General features: G+C 44.1%; 9 protein-coding genes across 9 annotated transcripts; 1 reads left to right on the top strand and 8 right to left on the bottom strand.

Annotated features, from left to right (window-relative positions):
- Positions 1 to 1,144: 1,144 nt before the first annotated feature.
- Positions 1,145 to 2,269, bottom strand: ATC70_012103 (uncharacterized protein; the record flags this gene model as incomplete). Its single annotated transcript, XM_064831285.1, has 1 exon — positions 1,145 to 2,269. The coding sequence occupies one exon, from the start codon at positions 2,267 to 2,269 to the stop codon at positions 1,145 to 1,147; it is 1,125 nt and encodes a 374-aa protein (XP_064688153.1).
- A 1,917-nt stretch (positions 2,270 to 4,186) lies between these two features.
- Positions 4,187 to 5,119, bottom strand: ATC70_012102 (uncharacterized protein; the record flags this gene model as incomplete). The annotated part of the gene is made up of 2 exons (XM_064831284.1): positions 4,187 to 4,297; positions 4,370 to 5,119. 2 exons carry the CDS (start codon positions 5,117 to 5,119, stop codon positions 4,187 to 4,189), a joined length of 861 nt encoding a protein of 286 aa, XP_064688152.1.
- Positions 5,120 to 5,559: 440 nt separating this feature from the next.
- Positions 5,560 to 8,932, top strand: ATC70_012101 (uncharacterized protein; the record flags this gene model as incomplete). The annotated part of the gene is made up of 6 exons (XM_064831283.1): positions 5,560 to 5,926; positions 5,995 to 6,267; positions 6,346 to 7,038; positions 7,122 to 7,633; positions 7,714 to 8,006; positions 8,080 to 8,932. The coding sequence occupies 6 exons, from the start codon at positions 5,560 to 5,562 to the stop codon at positions 8,930 to 8,932; spliced, it is 2,991 nt and encodes a 996-aa protein (XP_064688151.1).
- A 570-nt stretch (positions 8,933 to 9,502) lies between these two features.
- ATC70_012100 (uncharacterized protein) lies at positions 9,503 to 13,080 on the bottom strand (the record flags this gene model as incomplete). Its single annotated transcript, XM_064831282.1, has 2 exons — positions 9,503 to 12,104; positions 12,152 to 13,080. The coding sequence occupies 2 exons, from the start codon at positions 13,078 to 13,080 to the stop codon at positions 9,503 to 9,505; spliced, it is 3,531 nt and encodes a 1,176-aa protein (XP_064688150.1).
- Positions 13,081 to 13,913: 833 nt separating this feature from the next.
- ATC70_012099 (uncharacterized protein) lies at positions 13,914 to 15,083 on the bottom strand (the record flags this gene model as incomplete). The annotated part of the gene is made up of 1 exon (XM_064831281.1): positions 13,914 to 15,083. One exon carries the CDS (start codon positions 15,081 to 15,083, stop codon positions 13,914 to 13,916), a length of 1,170 nt encoding a protein of 389 aa, XP_064688149.1.
- A 539-nt stretch (positions 15,084 to 15,622) lies between these two features.
- On the bottom strand, positions 15,623 to 15,910 carry ATC70_012098 (uncharacterized protein; the record flags this gene model as incomplete). The annotated part of the gene is made up of 1 exon (XM_064831280.1): positions 15,623 to 15,910. The coding sequence occupies one exon, from the start codon at positions 15,908 to 15,910 to the stop codon at positions 15,623 to 15,625; it is 288 nt and encodes a 95-aa protein (XP_064688148.1).
- Positions 15,911 to 16,573: 663 nt separating this feature from the next.
- On the bottom strand, positions 16,574 to 17,734 carry ATC70_012097 (uncharacterized protein; the record flags this gene model as incomplete). The annotated part of the gene is made up of 1 exon (XM_064831279.1): positions 16,574 to 17,734. One exon carries the CDS (start codon positions 17,732 to 17,734, stop codon positions 16,574 to 16,576), a length of 1,161 nt encoding a protein of 386 aa, XP_064688147.1.
- A 768-nt stretch (positions 17,735 to 18,502) lies between these two features.
- On the bottom strand, positions 18,503 to 22,827 carry ATC70_012096 (uncharacterized protein; the record flags this gene model as incomplete). Its single annotated transcript, XM_064831278.1, has 2 exons — positions 18,503 to 21,826; positions 21,955 to 22,827. The coding sequence occupies 2 exons, from the start codon at positions 22,825 to 22,827 to the stop codon at positions 18,503 to 18,505; spliced, it is 4,197 nt and encodes a 1,398-aa protein (XP_064688146.1).
- Positions 22,828 to 23,602: 775 nt separating this feature from the next.
- Positions 23,603 to 24,775, bottom strand: TMP1 (Thymidylate synthase; the record flags this gene model as incomplete). The annotated part of the gene is made up of 1 exon (XM_064831277.1): positions 23,603 to 24,775. One exon carries the CDS (start codon positions 24,773 to 24,775, stop codon positions 23,603 to 23,605), a length of 1,173 nt encoding a protein of 390 aa, XP_064688145.1.
- Positions 24,776 to 25,027: the final 252 nt, after the last annotated feature.

Genomic DNA, 25,027 nt, shown 5'->3' with positions numbered 1-25,027 from the left:
CAGCAGCACAGACAAAATAAACCCACAGACCTCAGTGGCACAAAAAAAGCAAGAAAAAAAAGGAGAAAACGAGGCATTTGCATATAGCAAAATGAGCAGAGAGACAAAGACCAAACGAGAAAGAAGCAGAGAAGGAGGACAAAGTGAATACGGACACTACCACAAAGGCAGCAGAAACAGAAACAATGAGAGTGGGAATGAGAGAGCAAAACGATTTTAACAACAAGGTGTCAATCAGTTATCAGAAGGCTCTGACATTTCAAGATCCTTGGTAGCAGAGAGAGTGGGGGAGACAGCATAAGCCAAGAGAGAGGCAGTTTCAGCATCATGATGCAAGAGGTAGCCAAGGGGATGTAGCTCAGTTTAATATTGGTTTTTTTTTTATTTATTTACAAATGTAGTCAACTGCGGAATCGGTATGATCATAAAATTGCAAGACTAACAGTGATTCGGCGGGAAAAAGCATGTTTTAAATTAAAGGTTGAGGGGAGCTGCTAACGGGAGGGGACCAGTAATGAAAACGGCATCAAAACCCACCAGAGAAGAGGAGAAACAGAAGGAAGAATGGCAATGGCCACGCCGCAAGACGGGGGAGACGAACAGGACTCAAGGTAGAAACCGGCCAGACGCACCGCAGCACACCTAAACGTGCAAGCACAAATACCGAGTAACATGCCAGGTTAGAAAGGCGGAAAATATGGATGCGAAGGTGGGATTCGAACCCACGACCTCTCGGCATACTCACTGCTTCCGCGTGAAGCTCTAACCAAGTGAGCCATTCAAGCATCCATGGGGATGTAGCTCAGGCGAAAATGTATGTGTTTATTAAAAGCAAGAAGAAATTAATAAAGTAAAGGCTAAATGCATTCGATCTTTTGATCATTATTGCTAGCACTTGGGAGGCGAATGTGAGTAAGTGTCAGAACCAAGGTTCTGGGATTCAGGGAGCGACAAATATTTCAGGAACGCTATGCAATATTTGAATTGTCTGGGTGGTGGGTGGGAGGCACATGGCTAATAAGAAAGATCAAAGACAACATGAATTCCCTCGCATCGTGCGTAAAAGAGTGTAGCAGTGGAGGGGCAAACAGAGGAAGCAGATCACAATCGGTTCACCACAGAGCAGGATGTCAGTAGACGCATGTTAGGCCGGGGAAGCCCACACTTGTCCTGGAACTGGATCCGTTGTGTAATCGCCATCGGGATTACAGAGCTGGTCAAAATGCCACAGCAAGGTACAGAGATCAGACCACCAGGGTGGACAATTGGAAGGAGATGAGGAGGATGGAATCAAGTTCAAAGCATGGTCAATGATGGTGCCGGTGAAGTCAGCAGGCGGAACAGGAAGAGACAGAAGCAAAGTAGGTGGCAAAGTGGGGCATTCATGTAGATGGCGACGGGATGTATGATCTTCATTGCATGCACAAGGTCGTGGCTTACCCGGAAGCCATCCCATTCTATAACGAATAAGACGACTACGACAAGGACGACTGGCAGGTACATACATAACAGGATCAATGCCAATAGTGGGTCGGCAAGCACGGATCAGCACCATGTCTGTTTTTGTCAGGAACTCAGCGTGCCAATGTTGGCGTTCAGCAAGGAACCATTGTTTCATGTGACGTTGATTTGCAAAAGGTACTTCGTCAAGCGCGCGGGCAGCCATGTGTTGCTTTTTTAATCTTTTCAAAGATGAACCAGGTAGAGAATCAGAGAGCAGTATCAGCAGGCCATCTTCTGGGAGGAATTGTGAACGCAAGCAGAATTGAGTCACCAGTATAGCAGCACGTTGTCGCATCAGAGGCAGATTTGTCATGTGTCGAACCACCATGGTGGAAGCAGCACGATGGCCACCAAATATCATGCGGAGGCATGTATCTTGGACCTTTTCAAGAGCCTTGAAGTCAGCAACACGCATATTGGCAATGCCAATACCATATTCCAGTTTAGGTCTGATGAATGAAGCATACAACTTGGTGGAGAAGAGCAGAGGGAAGCCAGAACGATTGCATCCAATGGAGTTAAGCTGAGCCATCGAAGCCATGGTACCACGCTGACATTTCTTGACAATAGATGCTGTGCAGATGCCCTTGCGGTCAAATGGAATACCGAGATACACAAATTCATCGACAACAGGAAGAGATTCTCCATACAAGGTCAGGTCAACAAAGGTAGATGAGGTGGAGGACGGTGGATTGATGATAGCACATTTGGCAGGAGCCCAGCGATACCCAAGTGCAAGGGAATGTGATTCAGCTAGTGTCAGCATCTGTTTTACTTCACGAGCAGAACCTAGAATAGCAACATCATCAGCATACAATAAAGCATTAATAGCAATCACTACGGCCCAACTGATGTTCTCATGAGAACATCGAGGTGCTCATATAAGAATCTATTTTATGTTCTCATTCGAGAGCATCGATGTTCCCAAAAAGTGGAAAATGCTCTCATATGGGAACATCGGCGTTCCTAAAGATCTATTATAAGTCGGCCGATGTTCTCATAAGAACATCCGAGATGTTCCCATATGAGCACATCCATGTTCTTAAATAAGAGCAAATGTAGCTGTTTATGAGCGCATCGATGTTCTCAAATCAAAATATCGATGTTCTTAAATGAGCAAATCCATGTTCTCAAATGAGAACATTCATGATCGCGCATGAACCTATCGATGAGCTGAAATGGGATCATTGAAGGTCTGAATCAGCTTAAATATTTGTAGCTTTTATTGGCCCATAATTCGTGGTTTAAATATTGGCAGCTTTCATTGGCTCAGAAATTGTGGTTTGAATATTTATACATTTATTATTGGTTAATTTTAATGGGTAAACGAAGGCTACGTGCCAAAAACGTGCAATAGTAAAGCCTTGTAGTGGTAATGGTCATGCTGTAGGCTATAGTAGAGTCAAAGATAATTGAGAATAATAGCCTGGATCAGTATGAACTGTTTCGTGTTTCCCAATATTATCAGTTTTTAGGGCAATATAAAAGTGATGTTTCCAGGCGAGATCCAGAGAGAGCATAGAATGAAAAGGTTGAAGCCATCAACAGTGTTCCATGTAGAGCAACGAATTGTACAAAAGCCAGCATAATATCAAAGATGTGCATGTACCTATCAGCAAAGATGTGAACTGAATCAAGTTAGTAAAGCGTTCCAGCAAAGGCGTAATGACTACAATACCTCTTTCACAAGACAGATAGAAAGTACAGCACACCACCAGGCAGCGACTCATTGGGAGCAGACATTCTTGAAAAGAAAACATCGAACGAATGTTAATGCGTCTTATGCCGTCAGAAGAATCAGATGTATAGACCGCATCATTCAACTATGAAGCATCTGCCATTGTTCACTGGATGCAAAAGGGGATCCATAAAGTATGCAAGAGATGTGCTCAGTTATCAAGCCAAACCCGCCAGACCCACTCGACGCTGGCACTAGTTAACTTATCAGGTGAGTAACGACTGATTTTTCCTGATGATGCAGCAAAAGATGACTTACTACTTGAACAGTGATAGCAAGAAAGCAGATAAATGGAACCAGCAGGATGGAGGGAAACGGTTAACCAAATGGCATACTTGCGACATCGAAATTGACCTGGCAAAGTCGCCTTTACATTTCTACAAGATATTTGTTAGCTTTTATATGGCAAGAAGCATTGGACATACCATAAATTTGTTGTTTCGAAAGGATGTAAATGAAGATTCCATCCTGGATACTATGGCAGGGATATGAAGCTTCCCACGGCGCACATTTGAAATGGTATTCCTTCTTCAATGGCATTGAAACCTAGCCTCCACCTTTAAAGCCATGGACGGTAAATGCTGCCTCTTCTTCTTGCTGCTACAGAGCACATGTCTCTTATGCTGATAGAATTAAAGTGAAAATAGATGAAAAATGAAGAAAAAAGAGAAACAAAAGCACTTTTTTCTCAAGGGATGACCTAAATATACAAAGTTTCGATCTAAAAATATAGAAACACGCTCTAATCATGCACAGTATCAGACTGATGTAACCAAATCAAGTAACTTTTTAAGCTGAAGTGACCTATCAAATGTGATTTTAAATGTGGCATCGCAGCTAATCCATCATCTCAAATCCCAATAGAGCAAGGCAGCATCAAATGTACAAAAGCAAAGTAATTTTATTTTGGATGAAATATACAAGATCTCACAAACGCACACACCATTACATATTGCTAGTAGTACTAAGGTTGTCATCATCCTCAGCATTACCAACACCGGCAGTTTGAGCAAGCTGGGCAATATCACTGTCTCCAACAATTGCTGATTCAGTCTCCTAAAAGCATTTGAAATGTTTCCAATACTTAGATGTTAGCCATGGCCAAAACAAATAATAGGAGCTACTTACCAGAAGATGGCTTCTTGCCTCGTTTTCTTGCAAAGACACATTGGCAGCAGCATTGGCAGCATTGGCAACATTGGCAGCAGCATCAGCAGCAGCATCAGCAGCAGCAGCTCGGTTTCTGCTTGCTCTATTTGCTTTGAAGGCCTGGGAGAGCAACAACCTGGCACACCACTGCTTCTTGCAGAGACAAATCATGAGATTGTCCCGTTGCAGGGCCTGCTCCTCCAGTGCCAGGCTGTAATATACCTGTTCATCCTGCACATGGTCCAGGGCATTCCAATGCGAGATATTCGGATGCATCACCAGTATAGCCTCCAAGACCCTCTTTGCTGTGCGGTGGAGCTTCTCCCTGCGCGATTTGAGCTGCCCTGGTGTCAAATCGGGTACAGATGCCCCATTGCATAGTTTGTGTAGATGCTGGAGCATTGCGTTGTATCTCTCCACAGGAGAAGCTCTGGCCCTGCCGGTAGGGTTTGCTTCAATTACCCGAGGACCTCTTCTGTTGCTGTTTGATAGTACCTGGCTTCTGTAAGTGGGATCCAGGATGCTTCTTGTTGCCAAATCGCTGCCTGCGTCTTCCAATGGCGACATGAATTGCTGTCGAAATCCATCATTCAAGACGTTCAGTTGTACGCCTTGTTGGCTGATTTCGGATCTCATTGCCATCATTTCTTGCAAGAGTCTTGCGGTGAAGTCAATACTGGCAGCGTTGTTGTTGTTGTTGTTGTTGTTGTTGTTGTTGTTATTGTTCATGGTTCGCGCTGATAATAAAAGTTTAGTAAGCAAAGAAAAGATATGTTCAGAGTTGTGTTGTACCGTATATCTCGTTGCGCACACACCACCACGTTGTTGAACGTCATTCGGTTCACAGGCTTCATGCAAGTAATGCTGACCTCATTGTACGCCCATAGTATAAGCATATGTGCACAGTGAATACCACTCGATTTGACATGATGTTGAAAGTGAAATGACGTAGAAGTAGCCTGAGGCGACATATCACATCATAGGAAACACGTTCCTTACTTGATCTTGGACTTTGAGTTACCAAACGTTATATGCAAGACTACGTATCACTTGCTTGTAAACGATGATAAACGCATTTGTTGGCGAGCGCAAATAAAACTTGAATTAGTATATAAAGCTGCCACTTGAAATTTGTTTTTACTTGCCTATTTTTCTTGGTTTCTCCAAACATGTCATTCTCAATCCGTATATCACGAGAAACAGAGCCATCCTTCTGTACAAATTGCTATACCAGCTTTGACAGTGCCCGTGCTCTACGCAACCATCGCCGAAACTGTCGTGCTCCCATTTTGAATGAAGATCAAGATGTTGAAATGGAAGAGCAACCTCCAGTGGAAACAACGCTGATACAGCCACAATCTCCCCCCAGTGCGCTAGTCACAGCCAATTCAGATCATGCAAACCAGCTGCATGATGATGATGCCATGAGTGATATTGAAGAAATGATTCCTGCTGCTGACGATGCTGATTATGACTACGCAGGCTTTGAACAGACGCCGGGTGCTGCTGATCTGCTGCCTATTGTCGATAATAATGGTAAGGAATTGCAGCGCTAAAGTAGATGTATATACTCACAATAGCGGATTCCACACATGCGATAACAGGAGACAATCCAGAAGAACCAGGGCTTGAATTTGATTTGCTAAATGTCAAATACAAGACAGTTGGAGTAGTCGACCCAGATGCAGAAGATCAGGCTTGCTTCTACGATTGCAGATCCCTCGAAGACATCAACCAAAATACATATACAACCACAGAACTGGTTTCGATTGAGCTGTATGATATCGTCAATGATTTTGCTATACCACGGGATGCATACAGAAAGTTGGTCAGGTTGATGAACACTGTTTTGAGAGATACAGAAAAAATTAGTCGAGGTAATTCGCATTGCAATGACATGTCATTTATACAATAACTCACCAGCTTCCGATCCTCCCCCTCCCATGAACTGATAGAAAGCAATCCGGAGATCATGCATGGCCCTCGTGTGCAAAGCATGCTTCAGCGCCAATCATCGTTGACATCCCATGAATATGATGTGTGTATCAATGGCTGCAAGCTGTACGCATTGGAAGTAGACGACGAGGAGACAATTTGTAATATTTGTTCCCATGAAAGATACGATGCACGGGGAGATCATCGAGCCCTGTCAACAATGAAAGTCATGTCAATTGGAGACATCGTATCACGATTAGTTGCGAATCCAATAACGAGAGAGGAGCTTCGGTACCGACATGCCTACGACAACAGAGACCTTGAAGAGAATCCATCCGATGTTATCATTGCTGACGTATTTGACGGCGCCACGTACAAGTCCATCAAGAATACGCATTTCACAAATGACCTGGATATCGCAGTTGCGATCATGAATGATGGCTTTGTAGTTGAAAAGAGAGGTGATCGGCTATTCACAATTATTCATCTGATGGTGTTCAATTACGATCCACACAAGCGTTACAAGGAGGAGTACACGCACGAGCTTTGTATCTTTCCAGGAAAAAAGAAGCCCAAATCATTTGACTCGTTCATTTCCATCATCTTGGCAGAGCTCCAGTGGCTTTCTACGTATGGAATGGTAGTCGAAACAAATGATGCTGGGCCAATTCGTTTGAAGGTTCATCCTCTAATTTGTGGTGGTGATACTCCAGGTAAATATCCTGATTGATAAAGCAACTAATCAGCATCCACAATGGCTAACATGAAATTGATTTACCTACCTGCTTTATTCTAGCCGTGTTTGACTGGAGCAAGTGTGCTCATCATGCATCTGAGTATGGCTGTCGTTGGTGTCTTTCGCGTGGCATGCACCCTGATAATCGCAGCCATGGAATGTACTTTCCAAATGCTGGAAGCATGCGTACGAATGAAGATTACGAGAGGGCTGAGTCCAACCTTGGATTCAACGGTGTCAGCCTTTTCAATCAGCTATCGTCATGCATTGCACCCCAATGCTTTGGATTCGAAGAAATGCATACATTAGCACGAGGTGTTGGTTCAGAACTCTTCGAGATGCTCACTGTCGACCTGTCTCCGAACAACACAAAGTTCTTCTACACATATCCAGATGGTGAATTGGAGCGAGAAAATTATCCATTTTTCATTCCAAAGCAACGGCTGTTCGAGATTGGCAAAGCAATTGAGGACACAAGATCACATATACCAGTTGCATTTGATGGAAGCTTTTTGAATCTGGTGGAGAAGCTACGAGGCACCCGCAGTGTTGACTATCTTGATAATTTGCTGGTAAGATCAGATCCACTGTAATCTGCAAACGTACACATGTAAGGCGTGAATTAGGATCTGATTATTCTGATTTGAAATAGACCATCATACCTACTCTCTTTGTCCCAGAATTAGCCAGTCCACAGGCTAGGAAAGCAATCATGAAGCTGGTTAGAGGCGTCTGTCTTGCATTGCAATGGGAGTTCACTGAGTCTAGGTTGGCAGAGATTGATGAATGCATTGACTTCTTCATTGACTACTGCAAAGCTCAGAGAGATGCCATGTGCTTGTCACTTTCGGTCTTCCGTCCCGTAATGCATCAGCTTACACATGTAGTGTGGATGATAAGAGAAATGGGGCCAATTGTAGCCTACTCCTCACGAAGTCAAGAACGGTTAGTCATCTATACATGCTATGTTTATCACACACATCCAGTTACTTACATAACAACATCATCCATTTTACAGAAGCATTGGAAAGTTTGGTGATTTGATAACTGGCAAGTCAAGGACAGGCAAGCAATCTTCCAACTTGATTGAAATTGTTGCAATCAGAAACCAGCTGAAAAGGATCTTCGACTCAAATGAGTTCCTCCAAGGCATTCGACCGCAGCCATATGCATCCACCACATACCTCAATCATCCAGAATCTCTAACAAGCTCACAGTTGTGGGAACCTGATCAAGAAGAGACAAATTTGGATCATCATTTTGGCTTCGATGGTACTGATCGTGCTGAACTCCATGGTGTTCCAATTGCAAGATTCAAGCGTGCTTTGTCGAAATACTATTGCAGGATATTCTCTCTTCAAAGGCTGAACAGTCCATTGTCAATGACGATCAAGGTTGCCCATCGTGCTCTAATCGGTTCTACTGTCATAGGATCAGAAATATACAGAGAGAAGATGCATGAGTTTCGTAGAAGCAACCATCTGGTCATGTTTAGGTCAACTCACCTCAATCGACTTAACCACCCTGTCTCCTGTTGGTTTGTTTCGCGAGTGATATTCTTTTTCCAACATGTCTATGATGGGTCGACCTACTTTTTGGCTTTCGTTGAAACCATGAAAAATCATGGTGTTGCTTCTCACGACAGGTCTGTCCCTTTTGTTCGTATGAATGAGCCTGTCGAACAACAAATTGCAAGAAGGGTGCCGAGAGTGATTGATCCCAAGTATGCTGTCATTTCTATTGACGATGTTGAGATGCAAGTGGGATTGGTGAAATCTTTGGATAACGACTTGCACTTTAGCGTCATTGCAAACTACCATGCGTTTGAACAAGATATGTCGATCGATGCTGGCGATATTCGCAACCTTTAACGAGGATTGAAATCGCAACATACAGATTTTTTGCTTTCGCGTAAAACTATCCACTTAAGGCTACTACGAAATAAAAGATAATACATTTATCAATACAATACATAGCTACATTCATTAATCACACTTGTATACCTCTTACAGCTTTGTTGTCCATGAAGGCATGCGCAAAATAATTATAATAAAAGAAAAGGATCCGCATCACTGGCCATCAAAGCATTTTGAGAAAAGCATAATTAACCCAGCAAGGATAACGTCCAACGAAGAAAAAACGAGTTTGCTCGGATTCGAACTGGCGACCTTCAGTTTGTTAGTCAGGAATATTACCACTTTGACATAGCGACTCAAAGTAACCAGAAACTCGGGTCACGTGATTTTTTCTCCTGATTTGTTTCAAATTGAGCAAGTTTGGAGGCTTCTAACTTCGTAGATAATGATGCTACGAATTGGCGTTCGGTACGAAAAATAAACAAAAGAACTCAAAAAGTCTGACCATACCATTTAAAAGCGCATATCTGATAACTATCTTCACAGTGTAAAGCCAAATGTTCTGATATGGGAACATCGAGGTGCTCACGAGAACATCAATGTTCCCAAAAGAGCGCATCGATATTCTGTGAGAACATCAGTTGGGCCGTAGTGAATATTAGTAGCATGAGTGGGTGTTATGACGGACCAAAGAGGAGAGGGAGCACATGATGGTGATGTTGACATGACACGAGTGGTGGAGGACGATGCAGCTTGACGCAACAAAGCTGGCAGTGAGTTGATAAAGATACTGAATAAGTGGGGACTAAGGGTGGAGCCTTGAAGCAATCCAGTATGCAGTGAGAGTTCTTGGGACACGCATTGCTGATTCAGCACTGAAATAGAAACATCGTCAAACAAATTGGAGAGCAATGAGACAAGTGGCATTGGAGCATTGGCAGAGAGCAGCGAATTCCAGATCACACGGCGATCAACAACATCATAGGCACTCTTGATATCAAGGAAGCACACAGTTGGCCAGTGGTAGTGTTGGTTCTGGTAGTCTTTCATTAAGTCTTGGAGACTAAGAGCACCATCAAGTGCACTTCTTGCGGATCGGAAACCATTCTGGGCTACATCTAATGGTGGTGAAATGGTGAGGACAAGGGGAGCAAGGCACATTTCAAAGAGTTTTCTCAGTGTACTAGTCAATGAGATGGGCCGAAAGCTTGATGCCTCCGTGACAGGTCCCTTCTTGTAGATGCTACAAACATTACCATGACGCCAATCCGCTGGTGTGTAAGACCATTGATAGGTCAGAGCAAAGAGGTATGACAGAACAGTGGCAAGTGGTTTCTGAATGGGTTTCAGCATTTCACCACGAATTGAATCACGGCCAGGTGCTTTACGGTATGGCAACGACTTGATCTGCTGAATGATATGGTCAATACTAATAATCTCGTCAAAAGCTTCGTTGTGGACCGATGCTGAGACAACACGACCTGTTGGGTCAGAGTCATCATGTGGTAGAGTTCTATGTGAGAGGTATGATGGGATGAAAGGAGAAGCATGCGGATTCAATGTACTGATGTCACCATTTGCCAGACGAGTACCACCAAGATGGGAGGCTGACTGAGGAGGAGGAACACCATATGGCAGATGTCTACCATGTGTAGCAAAAGGGCATGGAGGTCGATTTGTTGGGAGATTGGATCCAGCATAAATGGTAGCAAGGTGATCACGCATAGCATTAGCACCAGCTTGAGCACCGTCCACATGTAGATACCCTGATTGTCTTTGTCGCCTGGATTTGATCAACTTGATTTTTGACATAGCCTTTGAAAAGTCTTGCTTGAATAAAGATTCACAGAATGCGTGCCACGAAACCTGTTTAGCTCTACGAAGGGCTTGTTTAAACTTTTGATGTGCTTCCACATGTTGATTCCACCAATATGCCTTGTCCAATGAAGCGGGACAACGACGATATTTACGATAGAGAGCTTCACGATGATCACAGAGCCGTTGAAGATCGAGGGTCCAGAATTTCTTCCAAAAGTTGGGTCGCTGGGATTGCCGAGTAACGGATTCATCCAGTGCCTGATATATACAATTGGTGAGATCACTGTTGAGGGTATCGATTGGAGGTTGTGTATCAGGTGGTGAGCGCACAAGCGAGATCAGCTGTTGTAGCAACGGTTGAGAGAGGGCTGTAAAGCGTTGTGCATACAAATTGCGTACATCCGTTTCTTGTAGACGTGAGAGCTTCCATAGGAGACGAGGTGATGGTGATGGCGTAGCAGGCATAGCAAGAGCAGGTTCGTTTGAGTGGTAATCAAACGTCAGAGACATCAGTTTATGATCAGATCCCAAAGACAAGTCAGAGTAAATACTAATTGAGGAGGAAGAAGGTGGAGATGAGGTATCCAGAGAGGCAAAGGAAAGTGATTCTACATTTGAGATGTAGTAATCGACAATGCTACTTACATTCCGCCCACTACGACGGTCCTCAAAGGTAGGTGTAGAGTGGGCTAATTGACAGTTCAAAACGTTTAATTGATTATCGGCACAGTACTCTTGAAGTAGACGACCACGGTTATTTGTAGAGGAGTCACCAACAAAGCTACCCATGCGGGCATTCAGATCGCCACAGATGATTGTGTCATGATCCAACGGGATCGCATTCAGGATGGAAGAGACATTTTCAGTATAGAGATCCGCTTGCTCAGGTGGTATATACAGACAAATGAGCCGAAGTTCACGACCAAGTTGAATACCCAAAGCAAACTCTTGAAGAGCAGAGGGCAAAGGCGTCTGAAATGCTGTGAGGGGACAGGAAGGGTTGATCAAGCATGTAATGCCACGAGAGCCACGACCACCGCCTGCGACAGTGACGCCAGGTAAGTGGAATTGCTGCCAATTGGTGGGTAGTCGGATGGGATGGCGGTTCAGCCATGTTTCGGTAATGAACAGCACAGAGAAGGATAGGCAATAACGGAGAACATCATCAATGGTGGTATCTCTGAGACCGCGAGCGTTCCAGAGGCCAATGGTGAGTGGAGTGAGTTGAGAAGCGCTATTAATGACTGGAGCCAAAGCTGTAGGAGGAGGAGGAGTAGTAGGTATAGTGTTATTGAGTATAGTTGGTATTGATGAGGACGGATTAGAAGCAGAGAGAGGATGGTCAGGGAGCGAGGAGGATGTATAATGACTGAGAGGACTCTCAATCATTAATACTCTTCTTCGTCGGAATCAGACATGTCAACATCAGATGAGCCAGAGCTTTTCTTGAAACCAGAAGAGCCAAAGATGTTATTGACAGGGGCGACAGAATCAATGTATTCAGTGGTGGTCCAACCATTTTCCAAAAAGTGATTAGCAACAGAAGCAAAAAGACGAGAACGACGATTGGCAAGGTAGACAAGAGACTTGGCACAACGATTGATTTGCAGGTCAAAGGCAGCATCCTCACGCTTAGAGAGGGACATCTCTTTAAACTTGGGGTCAGCGAGGTGTTTGGGATCAGTAGGATCAAAGCCTTCCACAACATTGATGTTGTTCTTGGTGAGAATGGAGACGAGGTTGTCCTTGTATTGCAAATGGACTAGGACGCCAATGATGTTTCTAGCAGGGAACGTTACATCAATGATACGAGAAGCATCAGCTTTGATCAGATGCAAGTTGTTGCGGACTTCAGTGCGAGTGAAGCGGCGAGAGCGGTTAAAGTACACCGTTGTGTAGCCTTTTGGCCCTTCAGGAGCCAAGTTAAAACCACGAGTAATAGCTTGGCGATGTTTGTCAGTTACATCGGCAGGGTTGCGAACCTTTTTGGAACGTTTGATTACTTCGGTCCAAGAGTTGTTGGGAGTCTTTTTGGTGGCATTGGGTGCTTGTTGGGTGGACTGTGTAGCTGAAGAATGGGGTTTGGGTTGCTGTTGAATACCTGATTTGGGTTGCGCTTGAGTGGTTGTGGAACCTTGTTGAGAGTTGAGTTGCTGACGCAGACGCTCATTCTCTTGGGTCAGGGATTCATTTTGTTTTTGGAGATTCAAAATAGTGGTTTTCAAGGCATTTAGCTCTTGCAAAGCACTGTTGTGGGCAGAGATGTCCTGTTGCATGGTCAATACTAGTCTCTGCAGATCCATCTGCGACATGAGAGTAGCTGGTGTATCGGTGTCCATTGTCATTGTTGATCGATACAAAGGTGTTGAGATGTCGAAAGAAAAATATGATGTTTTTTGTGGGTTTTTCAAAAAAGATGAATATCTGTTCGATCGAGCTGGGGTTTTCACAGGTTATACTTCAAGTACTAGGCACTTAATGTATGCTCGTTTGGTGATTACTGCTTTGTTTACTACTGCTTGGATACACTTATTGGAATTTTCTAATCACGTGGTACCTGAATTTTTGGCGGAACGTAATATAAAATTTCAAAAGCGAAAGAAAGGTGGGGGATGTAGCTCAGGCGAAAATTTATGGTTGTTTATTGATTACAATGAATTAGCAATGTAAAAAATATAGACTTATATGCATGCGATCTTTGGATCATTAGTTGCAAGTCCTGAGAAGCGACGTACAGCAAAAAAGCTTAAATTAATAGTTTGATCTCCATGCAGGAACAACATGCAAGTGTCCAGAAAAGGGAAAAAAGGTCCTAAACTAAAAATTAAACTGGTAAAAAAGAAGTACAGGCAGGAAAAAGGAGTAAAACAAGTGAGATAAAAGGGTAGAGAATAAGAAGCTATGGTGTATGAGACATGCAATTGGGGATACCTCGATGTTCAGACAGCAGCACAGACAAAATAAACCCACAGACCTCAGTGGCACAAAAAAAGCAAGAAAAAAAAGGAGAAAACGAGGCATTTGCATATAGCAAAATGAGCAGAGAGACAAAGACCAAACGAGAAAGAAGCAGAGAAGGAGGACAAAGTGAATACGGACACTACCACAAAGGCAGCAGAAACAGAAACAATGAGAGTGGGAATGAGAGAGCAAAACGATTTTAACAACAAGGTGTCAATCAGTTATCAGAAGGCTCTGACATTTCAAGATCCTTGGTAGCAGAGAGAGTGGGGGAGACAGCATAAGCCAAGAGAGAGGCAGTTTCAGCATCATGATGCAAGAGGTAGCCAAGATAACTCAAACGTTGTTTCTTGGCTAAACGCTCTTGATCAGAGGATCGGGATGGTGGTTTAGTAGCAGCAGAGGAGGAGGAACGAGCAAGCATTTCTTCTTTCAAAATGGCATCAAATTGGGCTTGATTGATGCGATCATACAAAAGAAAAGAACGAGCAACAGAAATACGGACAGAGCGACGGACAAAAGACAGCGAACGAAGGCAGCGAAGGTTTTCGACCTCAATGGCCTTTTGGACACGCAGATCACGAGAGAGAGAAGCAAATTTGGGGTCTTTGAGATTGACTGGATCACATGGATCAAAGTCAATCAACGGAGAACAGCCACGACCATGGAGATGCATGGCTTTGGTGAGGGTGAGTACATAGTCATTATGAACAAGGAAAGAAATCACATTCTGTACAGGATATTGAATATCCAGCACACGAGAGTTATTCAATCCTACGCCTTGTACAAGGCGACGCAGCTCAGAAAGACGACGGCGGACAGGAGTAGCATAGTACACAAATTGATAACCAGATGGTATATCACTTTGAGGAGCAAAAAGACGGGCAAGAGTAGCGGATGCCTTGGTGGCAGACGGAGGAGGACGAGCAGCAGGCTTCTTCTTACGCTTTGCATCTGTATTAGATGCAACGACGGCAGCAAAAGATGGTTGATTTCCTGGAGACAAAATGGTGGCAGAGGTAGCATTGGTGCATGTAGTTGATGCTGATGCTGTTGTGGTGGTAGTAGTGGCAGGAGGTGGGTGGGATGATGATGGTTTGGGAGCCAGGCTAGTTGTAGTACCAGTAGCAGCTGCAAGTTTGGCTTCGAGAGTGTGACGAGCAGCTTCAGACTCTGCCAGGGCTGTTTTTAACCGCTCAATTTCGACATGGGCGGTTTCCAGACGAGCTAAGCGATTTCGAACCTCAATCATAAAGGTTGAAAGTTGCTGTTCACTCGCTGGAGAGGCAGATGGAGGAGTTGTTGGTCCAAAATCAGTAGAAATGTTGATGATATCAACTGATGTTTGTGGATGGTGGTGCTGATGAGAGGTTGGAGTGAGTGTCATTTTCTTTGTTTTCAACTGTTGAGTGAAATCTACAGCGAAAAAAGGTGGAGATCTTGAGGAACTTGGCCGTTTTTGACCTAGAGAAAGAGAGGACGCAGAGCTTAATGCCTGGTTTACTTTGGTGTCGTCTGGAATGACGTTCTTGCTATGTATTGTATGGATTTGTAGAGTTGGGTCAATTTTTTCAATATTACTGGGCTTCAATGTATTAAAAAAATTGGTTAGCGGAAAGAAAGGTGGGGATGTAGCTCAGTTTAACGTTGATTTTTATTATATACATGAATTCAATGGGCACTCGATGGGAGCATTAGCCTAGAATTCTAGAAACAAAAGAGTAGCAGGTACAAAAAACCCTTAAGGGGACACTAACTAAGAAAAAGGGAAAAAGGAAAGTGTGGTAGTGGCAAAGGAACGGCATGAATACTGGTATTGTTGATTTGATCTGGAGGAATGACCAACGGATGGGAACTTTGATAATTACTTACCACCGTGGCATCGCACCGAGAAAACAAAGCAACAAACGTTCATCAATGAAGAGACTATCTAGCAGAGAACCATAACAACCCTGAATCAAGATCAGCAGGGATGACAGCCAGCGGATGCACTAAACAATCAATGGCATGAAGCAGAGCAAGCAAAGCAGACCAATAAGATGGAGGACCATCAGAGGCTTTCACAGGTAAGCAATTAAGGGCATAGTCTATACGATGAATACCAGGAGGAGCCACAGGCAGAGCATCGAGAAGTGTTCGATCCAGAGCACGGCATGTCAGAAAGTGATTTCGAGATACAAAATCACCCATCACGCACGGACACTCTTCACGCATGTTTGTGAAACGTCCAAGACGCCAGCGAACAAGGCGACTTCGAGCAGATCGACCAATTGGTAGGTACAAAATGGGATCTGGACGAGATACAGAACGAGGGGATGTAGCTCAGGCGAAAATTTATGGTTGTTTATTGATTACAATGAATTAGCAATGTAAAAAATATAGACTTATATGCATGCGATCTTTGGATCATTAGTTGCAAGTCCTGAGAAGCGACGTACAGCAAAAAAGCTTAAATTGATAGTTTGATCTCCATGCAGGAACAACATGCAAGTGTCCAGAAAAGGGAAAGGTCCTAAACTAAAAATTAAACTGGTAAAAAAGAAGTACAGGCAGGAAAAAGAAGTAAAACAAGTGAGATAAAAGGGTAGAGAATAAGAAGCTATGGTGTATGAGACATGCAATTGAGGATACCTCGATGTTCAGACAGCAGCACAGACAAAATAAACCCACAGTCCTCAGTGGCACAAAAAAAGCAAGAAAAAAAGGAGAAAACGAGGCATTTGCATATAGCAAAATGAGTAGAGAGACAAAGACCAAACGAGAAAGAAGCAGAGAAGGAGGACAAAGTGAATACGGACACTACCACAAAGGCAGCAGAAATAGAAACAATGAGAGTGGGAATGAGAGAGCAAAACGATTTCAACAACAAGGTGTCAATCAGTTATCAGAAGGCTCTGACATTTCAAGATCCTTGGTAGCAGAGAGAGTTGGGGAGACAGCATAAGCCAAGAGAGAGGCAGTTTCAGCATCATGATGCAAGAGGTAGCCAAGATAACTCAAACGTTGTTTCTTGGCTAAACGCTCTTGATCAGAGGATCGGGATGGTGGTTTAGCAGCAGCAGAGGAGGAGGAACGAGCAGGCATTTCCTCTTTCAAAATGGCATCAAATTGGGCTTGGTTGATGCGATCATACAAAAGAAAAGAACGAGCAACAGAAACACGGACAGAGCGACGGACAAAAGACAGCGAACGAAGGCAGCGAAGGTTTTCGACCTCAATGGCCTTTTGGACACGCAGATCACGAGAGAGAGAAGCAAATTTGGGATCTTTGAGATTGACTGGATCACATGGATCAAAGTCAATCAACGGAGAAGAGCCACGACCATGTAGATGCATGGCTTTGGTGAGGGTGAGAACATAGTCGTTGTGAACAAGGAAAGAAATCACATTCTGTACAGGATATTGAATATCCAGCACACGAGAGTTATTCAATCCTACGCCTTGAACAAGGCGACGCAGCTCAGAAAGACGACGGCGGACAGGAGTAGCATAGTACACAAATTGATAACCAGATGGTATATCACTTTGAGGAGCAAAAAGACGAGCAAGAGTAGCGGATGCCTTGGTGGCAGATGGAGGAGGACGAGCAGCAGGCTTCTTCTTACGCTTTGTACCTGCACTGGATGCAACGACGGCAGCAAAAGATGGTTGCGTTGTAACTTGAGATTGGGAGTAGCTGGGGGTAGACTTGGAGGCAGATGTTGTTGATGGTGGTGTTGGAGTGTTCGACGATACAGCGTCTATGGTGGTGGGAGCAACATTGGTGGTGGATTGAGCGTTGATAGCTGCCAATTGAGCCGCAAGGGCGTCTCTAGCAGCCTCTGATTCAGCCAGGGCTGTTTTCAACTGCGCAATTTCAGCATGGGCAGATTCTAATCTGCTCAAACGATGTCTGACCTCAACCATAAAGGTCGACAACGCAGTTTGATCAGTGGGCGAAGCAGGTGGGAGGGAAGTGAGACCAAAGTCAATCGAGTTGGGGTCAACATCGATCGAGGATGTGAAATGAGATGCTTTGGAGAGGTCTTGAGGTTGCATTTTCTTTGCTTTTAAATGTTGAGAGATATCAGCAGCAAAGAAAGGTGGAGAGAGGGTTGAAATTGGCCTTTTTTGACCGGACGAAAGGGTGTCAGCAGGTGTAATCTTGTTAAAAGTGTTTTGCTCGGTTATGGTATTGATATAGCAAGTACTTGATGGGAGATGATGGGTTATAGGAATCTTCGAGATAATTCGGGCTATGAAAGTATATAAAAAATTCTTTAGCGGAAAGAAAGGTGGGGATGTAGCTCAGTTTAACGTTGATTTTTATTATATACATGAATTCAATGGGCACTCGATGGGAGCATTAGCCTAGAATTCTAGAAACAAAAGAGTAGCAGGTACAAAAAACCCTTATGAGGACACTAACGAAGAAAAAGGGAAAAAGGAAAGTGTGGTAGTTGCAGAGGATCGGCATGAGTACTGGTATTGTTGATTTGATCTGGAGGAATGACCAACGGATGGGAGGGGATGTAGCTCAGTTTAACGTTGATTTTTATTATATACATGAATTCAATGGGCACTCGATGGGAGCATTAGCCTAGAATTCTAGAAACAAAAGAGTAGCAGGTACAAAAAACCCTTATGGGGACACTAACTAAGAAAAAGGGAAAAAGGAAAGTGTGGTAGTGGCAAAGGAACGGCATGAATACTGGTATTGTTGATTTGATCTGGAGGAATGACCAACGGATGGGAACTTTGATAATTACTTACCACCGTGGCATCGCACCGAGAAAACAAAACAACAAACGTTCATCAATGAAGAGACTATCTAGCAGAGAACCATAACAACCCTGAATCAAGATCAGCAGGGATGACAGCCAGCGGATGCACTAAACAATCAATGGCATGAAGCAGAGCAAGCAAAGCAGACCAATAAGATGGAGGACCATCAGAGGCTTTCACAGGTAAGCAATTAAGGGCATAGTCTATACGATGAATACCAGGAGGAGCCACAGGCAGAGCATCGAGAAGTGTTCGATCCAGAGCACGGCATGTCAGAAAGTGATTTCGAGATATAAAATCACCCATCACGCACGGACACTCTTCACGCATGTTTGTGAAACGTCCAAAACGCCAGCGAACAAGGCGACTTCGAGCAGATCGACCAATTGGTAGGTACAAAATGGGATCTGGACGAGATACAGAACGACGACAAGCACGGAGGAGGGTCTGGGTACCAGAAACAGCAGCAGCAGCAAGTTGATGATCTACTTGATCTTGCCAATACGAATCAAAGACTTCAGTAAGACCAGCAGTGGTGAATGGCGGCGGATCAGGTAGTGTCAGATACAACGGGTTTTGACAAATAAATCTGTCTAGACGAGTGTACAGTAATCCACGACGAAGCAGAACCAACAAGCAATCATCAGGGAGAGTATCAGCACGAAGAGCATAACGTGTTGCCAGGACATTATATCGATGCTTCATGCTGGGAATACAGGTCAAATGTTTGGCAACATTGTACCACGTACTACCAACAAACATACCAACCAATCGATTTTGCAGAGCATCAAGAGCCTTGAAGTCACGGAAAGAGAGATGCGATATAGCTAAGCCGTATTCCAGCTTGGGTCGAATAAAGCTTTTATACAAACGAGCACAAAGCAACAGAGAAAAACCATTTCGATTGACACCAACCGAATTCAATAATGCCATTGTCTTGATAGCACCAGAAGCACGCAGATTGAGAATCCCAGGGGCATACAGACCTTTATATCTAAACGGCATACCAAGATACGTGAATTCCTCTACCACAGGAAGAGGTTCACCGTATAGGGACAATGGATGACGAGTAGAGGCTGTTGGAGCACAAAGTACAGCACATTTTGATGGTTTCCATCTGTAGCCAAGAGAGAACGAGTGATCTGAAGCGACATCCAACATGGTTTGCACATCAGTACGAGAGCCAAATATGGCCACATCATCAGCAAAGAGTAAACTATTGATATGAACAGGATGCATTCCGGGTGGAGATACCATAGTACCACGGTTGACAGCAGCACGAAGAACAGCAGGCAGAGAGTTGATGTACAGAGAGTACAAGTGCGGACTGAGCACTGAACCTTGGAGTACACCAGTAGCAGGCGAAAAAGGGTCAGAGTTGTGGTTTGCAATCAGTACAGAGACTAGTACATCATCGAACATATTGATCAATAAACTAAGGATTGGACGAGGTAGTGAAGAATGAGCAAGAGCATCCCAAATAACGTTGCGATCCACTGTATCGTATGCAGATTTGATGTCCAGAAAGGCTACAACAGGATAGTGGTGATGAGTGAGGAAGTAGTCGTGCATCAAGTCATGTAAACAGAGGGCTTGATCCAGAGGACTACGTTGTGGACGAAAACCACCTTGAGCAACATCAAGTGCAGGCGAATGTTCATCAAGAGCAGGCATCAATGAAAATTCAAACAATTTACGCATCACCGAAGTGAGCGAAATTGGACGAAAGTTTGCAGGATCAGATACATCACCTTTCTTGTAAATGGGAAAGACCTGAGCATGACGCCACAATACAGGAGTGTACGACCATTGAGAGCAAAGCGTAAATAGCAGAGACAATACGGGTGCAATGTCAGATGCTAGAGCCTTCAGCATTTCAGCTTTCAGATGATCAGGACCAGGAGCTTTACCATTTGGCAATCGCTTAATCAGAGAGACAATAGTATCAGCATCAAACAGATTTGTAACAGAGGGATCATTGTAGGGTAGATCCGATACATTCGGTTCAGGAGCAACAGGACGAGAAGCAGAGTTAAGGAGTGTACCATTGTATACAGATGCAAGATGTGATGCCATTGCTGTTACTGAAGCAGCTGGACCATCTGGATGGCTATAAGTAGCAGAGGATTCTTTGTTTCGCTTTATGCGTTTGATAGCAGCAGTAGCTTTAGAGAAATCCTTTTCCAGATTAGAGCAGAATGTGTTCCACGACTTTCTTTTGGCAGCCTGTATCAGAGAGCGAAAACGTCTAAGAGCAGTTTGATATATACCCCATGTTTCAACTTTGGCAAAGCCACTTGCCCATCGCCATCGACTATATGAGGCATCTCTTTCACGAGCTGCATCTTCAATTTCTTGTGTCCAGTACTTTTTCCAGTGACCTGGGCGACCAGATTTCACACCAATTGACCCGTCAAGAGATTCATACAAACAACAATTCAGAGAATCATTGAGTGCATCAATATCAGGACGAACTCCATCAGGAGCAGAGACCAAACCAGAGAGAGAATCAACCAAAGGAGCAACAGAAGATCGAAAGGATTCACGAAGCAAGCCCAAAGGCCGCTTTTTCCTCAATTTCGAGAGCTTCCATTGCCGTCTAGGGGCCAAACCACCAGAGTTACCAGAACCAAGAGTATCATCGGGAGGGGGCACATACTCGAAAGTAAGTACCATCAGCCGATGATCAGAACCAAGGGACAGATCAGAGTCAACCACCAGTTGAGAATTCAACATAGCCGTCTCGCCAATGTTGGTAAGGAACAGATCAATGATGCTGTGTACCTCTTGTTGTCGCCGAAATGTTGTAAAGGTGGGTGTACCATAAGCTAGAGACTCATTGAGGATCGACAACGAAGCCTCCTCAATCCATGGTAGTAGAGAGTTACCACGGGGATTAGCAGTAGTATCACCTAGTAGAGATCCAAAGCGAGCATTGAAATCACCACAAAGGATTGTATCACTAGTTATAGGTAACGAGCGAAGGAGCGAGAGCACCTTATCCGAGGATAAGGGTGGAGGCAGATACACACAATGAACCGTAAGGGTGCCAACCTTAAGGGACAGAGTGTGAGGATTGTAAGACGGGAGTTGAGAGACAGAGAAAGGACAGGAAGGAGAGACAAAGGCTGTAACACCACCAGAACCACGGCCAAAAGCGCCAGGTACTTTTGTGCCATATAGATGGAATTGAGACCAGTCGGAAGGGAAAGAACCAGATAGAAGCCAAGTTTCAGTGACAAGGAGAACATGCGTATCCAATACATGTGAGAGGACATCGTGCACAACTGATTGACGGAGACCATTGGCATTCCAAAGGGAAAGAGAGACAGGAAAGGAGTGGACGGGGTTGTTGTTGATATGACTCTGATGTATTATAGAGCTCATTAGAGTTCCATAGCAGAGTCATTGCTGTCAGAAGCTTTTCTACGCTTGAGCAAGAATTGAGCCTTCTTGGGTTCTTTTTCAGCAAGGCGGCCCATGGCTTCGGAAACAGCTGTATCAAGTTCCTCTTGGGAAATCCATCCAGCAGAGACAAAGTATTTTCCAACACCACTGACATTGAGAGGACGAAGGAAGGAAAGAGTTTGCAGAGCACGAGTGTTTGTAAACTCGTAGATCAGTTGTTCTCGATCCGCAATAGCAAGGTTTGCATATTGAGGATCAGCAATGTGCTTGGGATCCAGAGGCTCAAAATTCTCGATGAGCTCAGCTTCGCACTTGTGCATGTAAGCAAGAAAAGTGTCGACATATTGGATATGGACCAGAACTCCAATAACACCAGAAGCAGGGAAACAAATGTCGAGAACACGACCAGTATCAACACCAACCTTACGGAGGGTAGCACGAACCTCAGAGCGCTGGATCTTACCAGATCTACCAAGGTAGACATATTGGTATCCCTGTTGGCCCTTAACAGCAGCAGATTGGAAGAGACGGCCAGCAGCAAGACGGCGTTTGGCTGTACGAACAGGATCAGGGCGTTTAGCTCCAGAGCGAGCAGCAGAGAGATAACTACCTTTAGTGGCAGTATCGGTAGCAGTAGTGGTACTAGCAGTAGTAGCAGGATCTTGGGACTGTACGACCTGAGAGATGAACGGACGTTCCTGATCTACCTCAGGTGTAGGGGCTTGAGTAGTTCCACGTGATAGTTGGCCCTGTAATTCTTGAATTACCAGGTCCTTGGCCAAAAGATTTTTTTTTAGGGCTTGGTTTTCCTCTTCTAACTTGTTCATACGCTCCAAGAGGTGGTCATGTTCATGTACTTTCTCCTGAACTGAGGCAAGTTGCTGCTGAATGTGCTCAAGTAACATGGGCAACTGACTGATGTCAAAACCTTGTAGGCTTTGAGAGATTGGCGTAGTCATTTTGTGAAAAATTACTAGGATTCAAAGAAACTGGCAAGTTGTTCAACAAGACTGAAATTAATATACAATAAACTATGGATAAACGCAAGTCTACTGCTGTAATTTGGTATTGTTTGGTGAACTAGTTGTCGAGATAAACCGCTTTTATAGTGAGGAAATACTTTTTACCGGGGGAAGGTGGCAAAAAGTGATGAAAAACGGAAAGAGATGGGGATGTAGCTCAGGCGAAAATTTATGGTTGTTTATTGATTACAATGAATTAGCAATGTAAAAAATATAGACTTATATGCATGCGATCTTTGGATCATTAGTTGCAAGTCCTGAGAAGCGACGTACAGCAAAAAAGCTTAAATTGATAGTTTGATCTCCATGCAGGAACAACATGCAAGTGTCCAGAAAAGGGAAAGGTCCTAAACTAAAAATTAAACTGGTAAAAAAGAAGTACAGGCAGGAAAAAGAAGTAAAACAAGTGAGATAAAAGGGTAGAGAATAAGAAGCTATGGTGCATGAGACATGCAATTGAGGATACCTCGATGTTCAGACAGCAGCACAGACAAAATAAACCCACAGTCCTCAGTGGCACAAAAAAAGCAAGAAAAAAAGGAGAAAACGAGGCATTTGCATATAGCAAAATGAGTAGAGAGACAAAGACCAAACGAGAAAGAAGCAGAGAAGGAGGACAAAGTGAATACGGACACTACCACAAAGGCAGCAGAAACAGAAACAATGAGAGTGGGAATGAGAGAGCAAAACGATTTCAACAACAAGGTGTCAATCAGTTATCAGAAGGCTCTGACATTTCAAAATCCTTGGTAGCAGAGAGAGTTGGGGAGACAGCATAAGCCAAAAGAGAGGCAGTTTCAGCATCATGATGCAAGAGGTAGCCAAGATAACTCAAACGTTGTTTCTTGGCTAAACGCTCTTGATCAGAGGATCGGGATGGTGGTTTAGCAGCAGCAGAGGAGGAGGAACGAGCAAGCATTTCTTCTTTCAAAATGGCATCAAATTGGGCTTGGTTGATGCGATCATACAAAAGAAAAGAACGAGCAACAGAAACACGGACAGAGCGACGGACAAAAGACAGAGAACGAAGACAGCGAAGGTTTTCGACCTCAATGGCCTTTTGGACACGCAGATCACGAGAGAGAGAAGCAAATTTGGGATCTTTGAGATTGACTGGATCACATGGATCAAAGTCAATCAACGGAGAGCAGCCACGACCATGGAGATGCATGGCTTTGGTGAGGGTGAGAACATAGTCGTTGTGAACAAGGAAAGAAATCACATTCTGTACAGGATATTGAATATCCAGCACACGAGAGTTATTCAATCCTACGCCTTGTACAAGGCGACGCAGCTCAGAAAGACGACGGCGGACAGGAGTAGCATAGTACACAAATTGATAACCAGATGGTATATCACTTTGAGGAGCAAAAAGACGAGCAAGAGTAGCGGATGCCTTGGTGGCAGATGGAGGAGGAGGACGAGCAGCAGGCTTCTTCTTACGCTTTGCACCTGTATTAGATGCAACGACGGCAGCAAAAGATGGTTGATTTCCTGGAGACAAAATGGTGGCAGAGGTAGCATTGGTGCATGTAGTCGATGCTGATGCTGTTGTGGTTGTAGTAGTGGCAGGAGGTGGGCAAGATGATGATGGTTTGGGAGCCAGGCTAGTTGTAGTACCAGTAGCAGCTGCAAGTTGGGCTTCGAGAGCGTGACGAGCAGCCTCAGACTCTGCCAGGGCTGTTTTTAACCGCTCAATTTCGACATGGGCGGTTTCCAGACGAGCTAAGCGATTTCGAACCTCAATCATAAAGGTTGAAAGTTGCTGTTCACTCGCTGGAGAGGCAGATGGAGGAGTTGTTGGTCCAAAATCAGTAGAAATGTTGATGATATCAACTGATGTTTGTGGATGGTGGTGCTGATGAGAGGTTGGCGAGAGTGTCATTTTCTTTGTTTTCAATTGTTGAGTGAAATCTACAGCGAAAAAAGGTGGAGATCTTGAGGAACTTGGCCGTTTTTGACCTGGAGAAAGAGAGGATGCAGAGCTTAATGCCTGGTTTACTTTGGTGTCGTCTGGAATGATGTTCTTGCTATGTATTGTATGGATTTGTAGAGTTGGGTCAATTTTTTCAATATTACTGGGATTCAATGTATTAAAAAAATTGGTTGGGGATGTAGCTCAGTTTAAGATTGTTTT

Source organism: Mucor velutinosus, assembly GCF_035048745.1.
Source record: "Mucor velutinosus strain NIH1002 chromosome Unknown tig00001567, whole genome shotgun sequence".
In the NCBI taxonomy this organism is placed as follows: Eukaryota; Fungi; Mucoromycota; class Mucoromycetes; order Mucorales; family Mucoraceae; genus Mucor; species Mucor velutinosus.
Note: the sequence above shows the minus strand (reverse complement) of the source record. Positions and strands in the feature narration are given on the sequence as shown.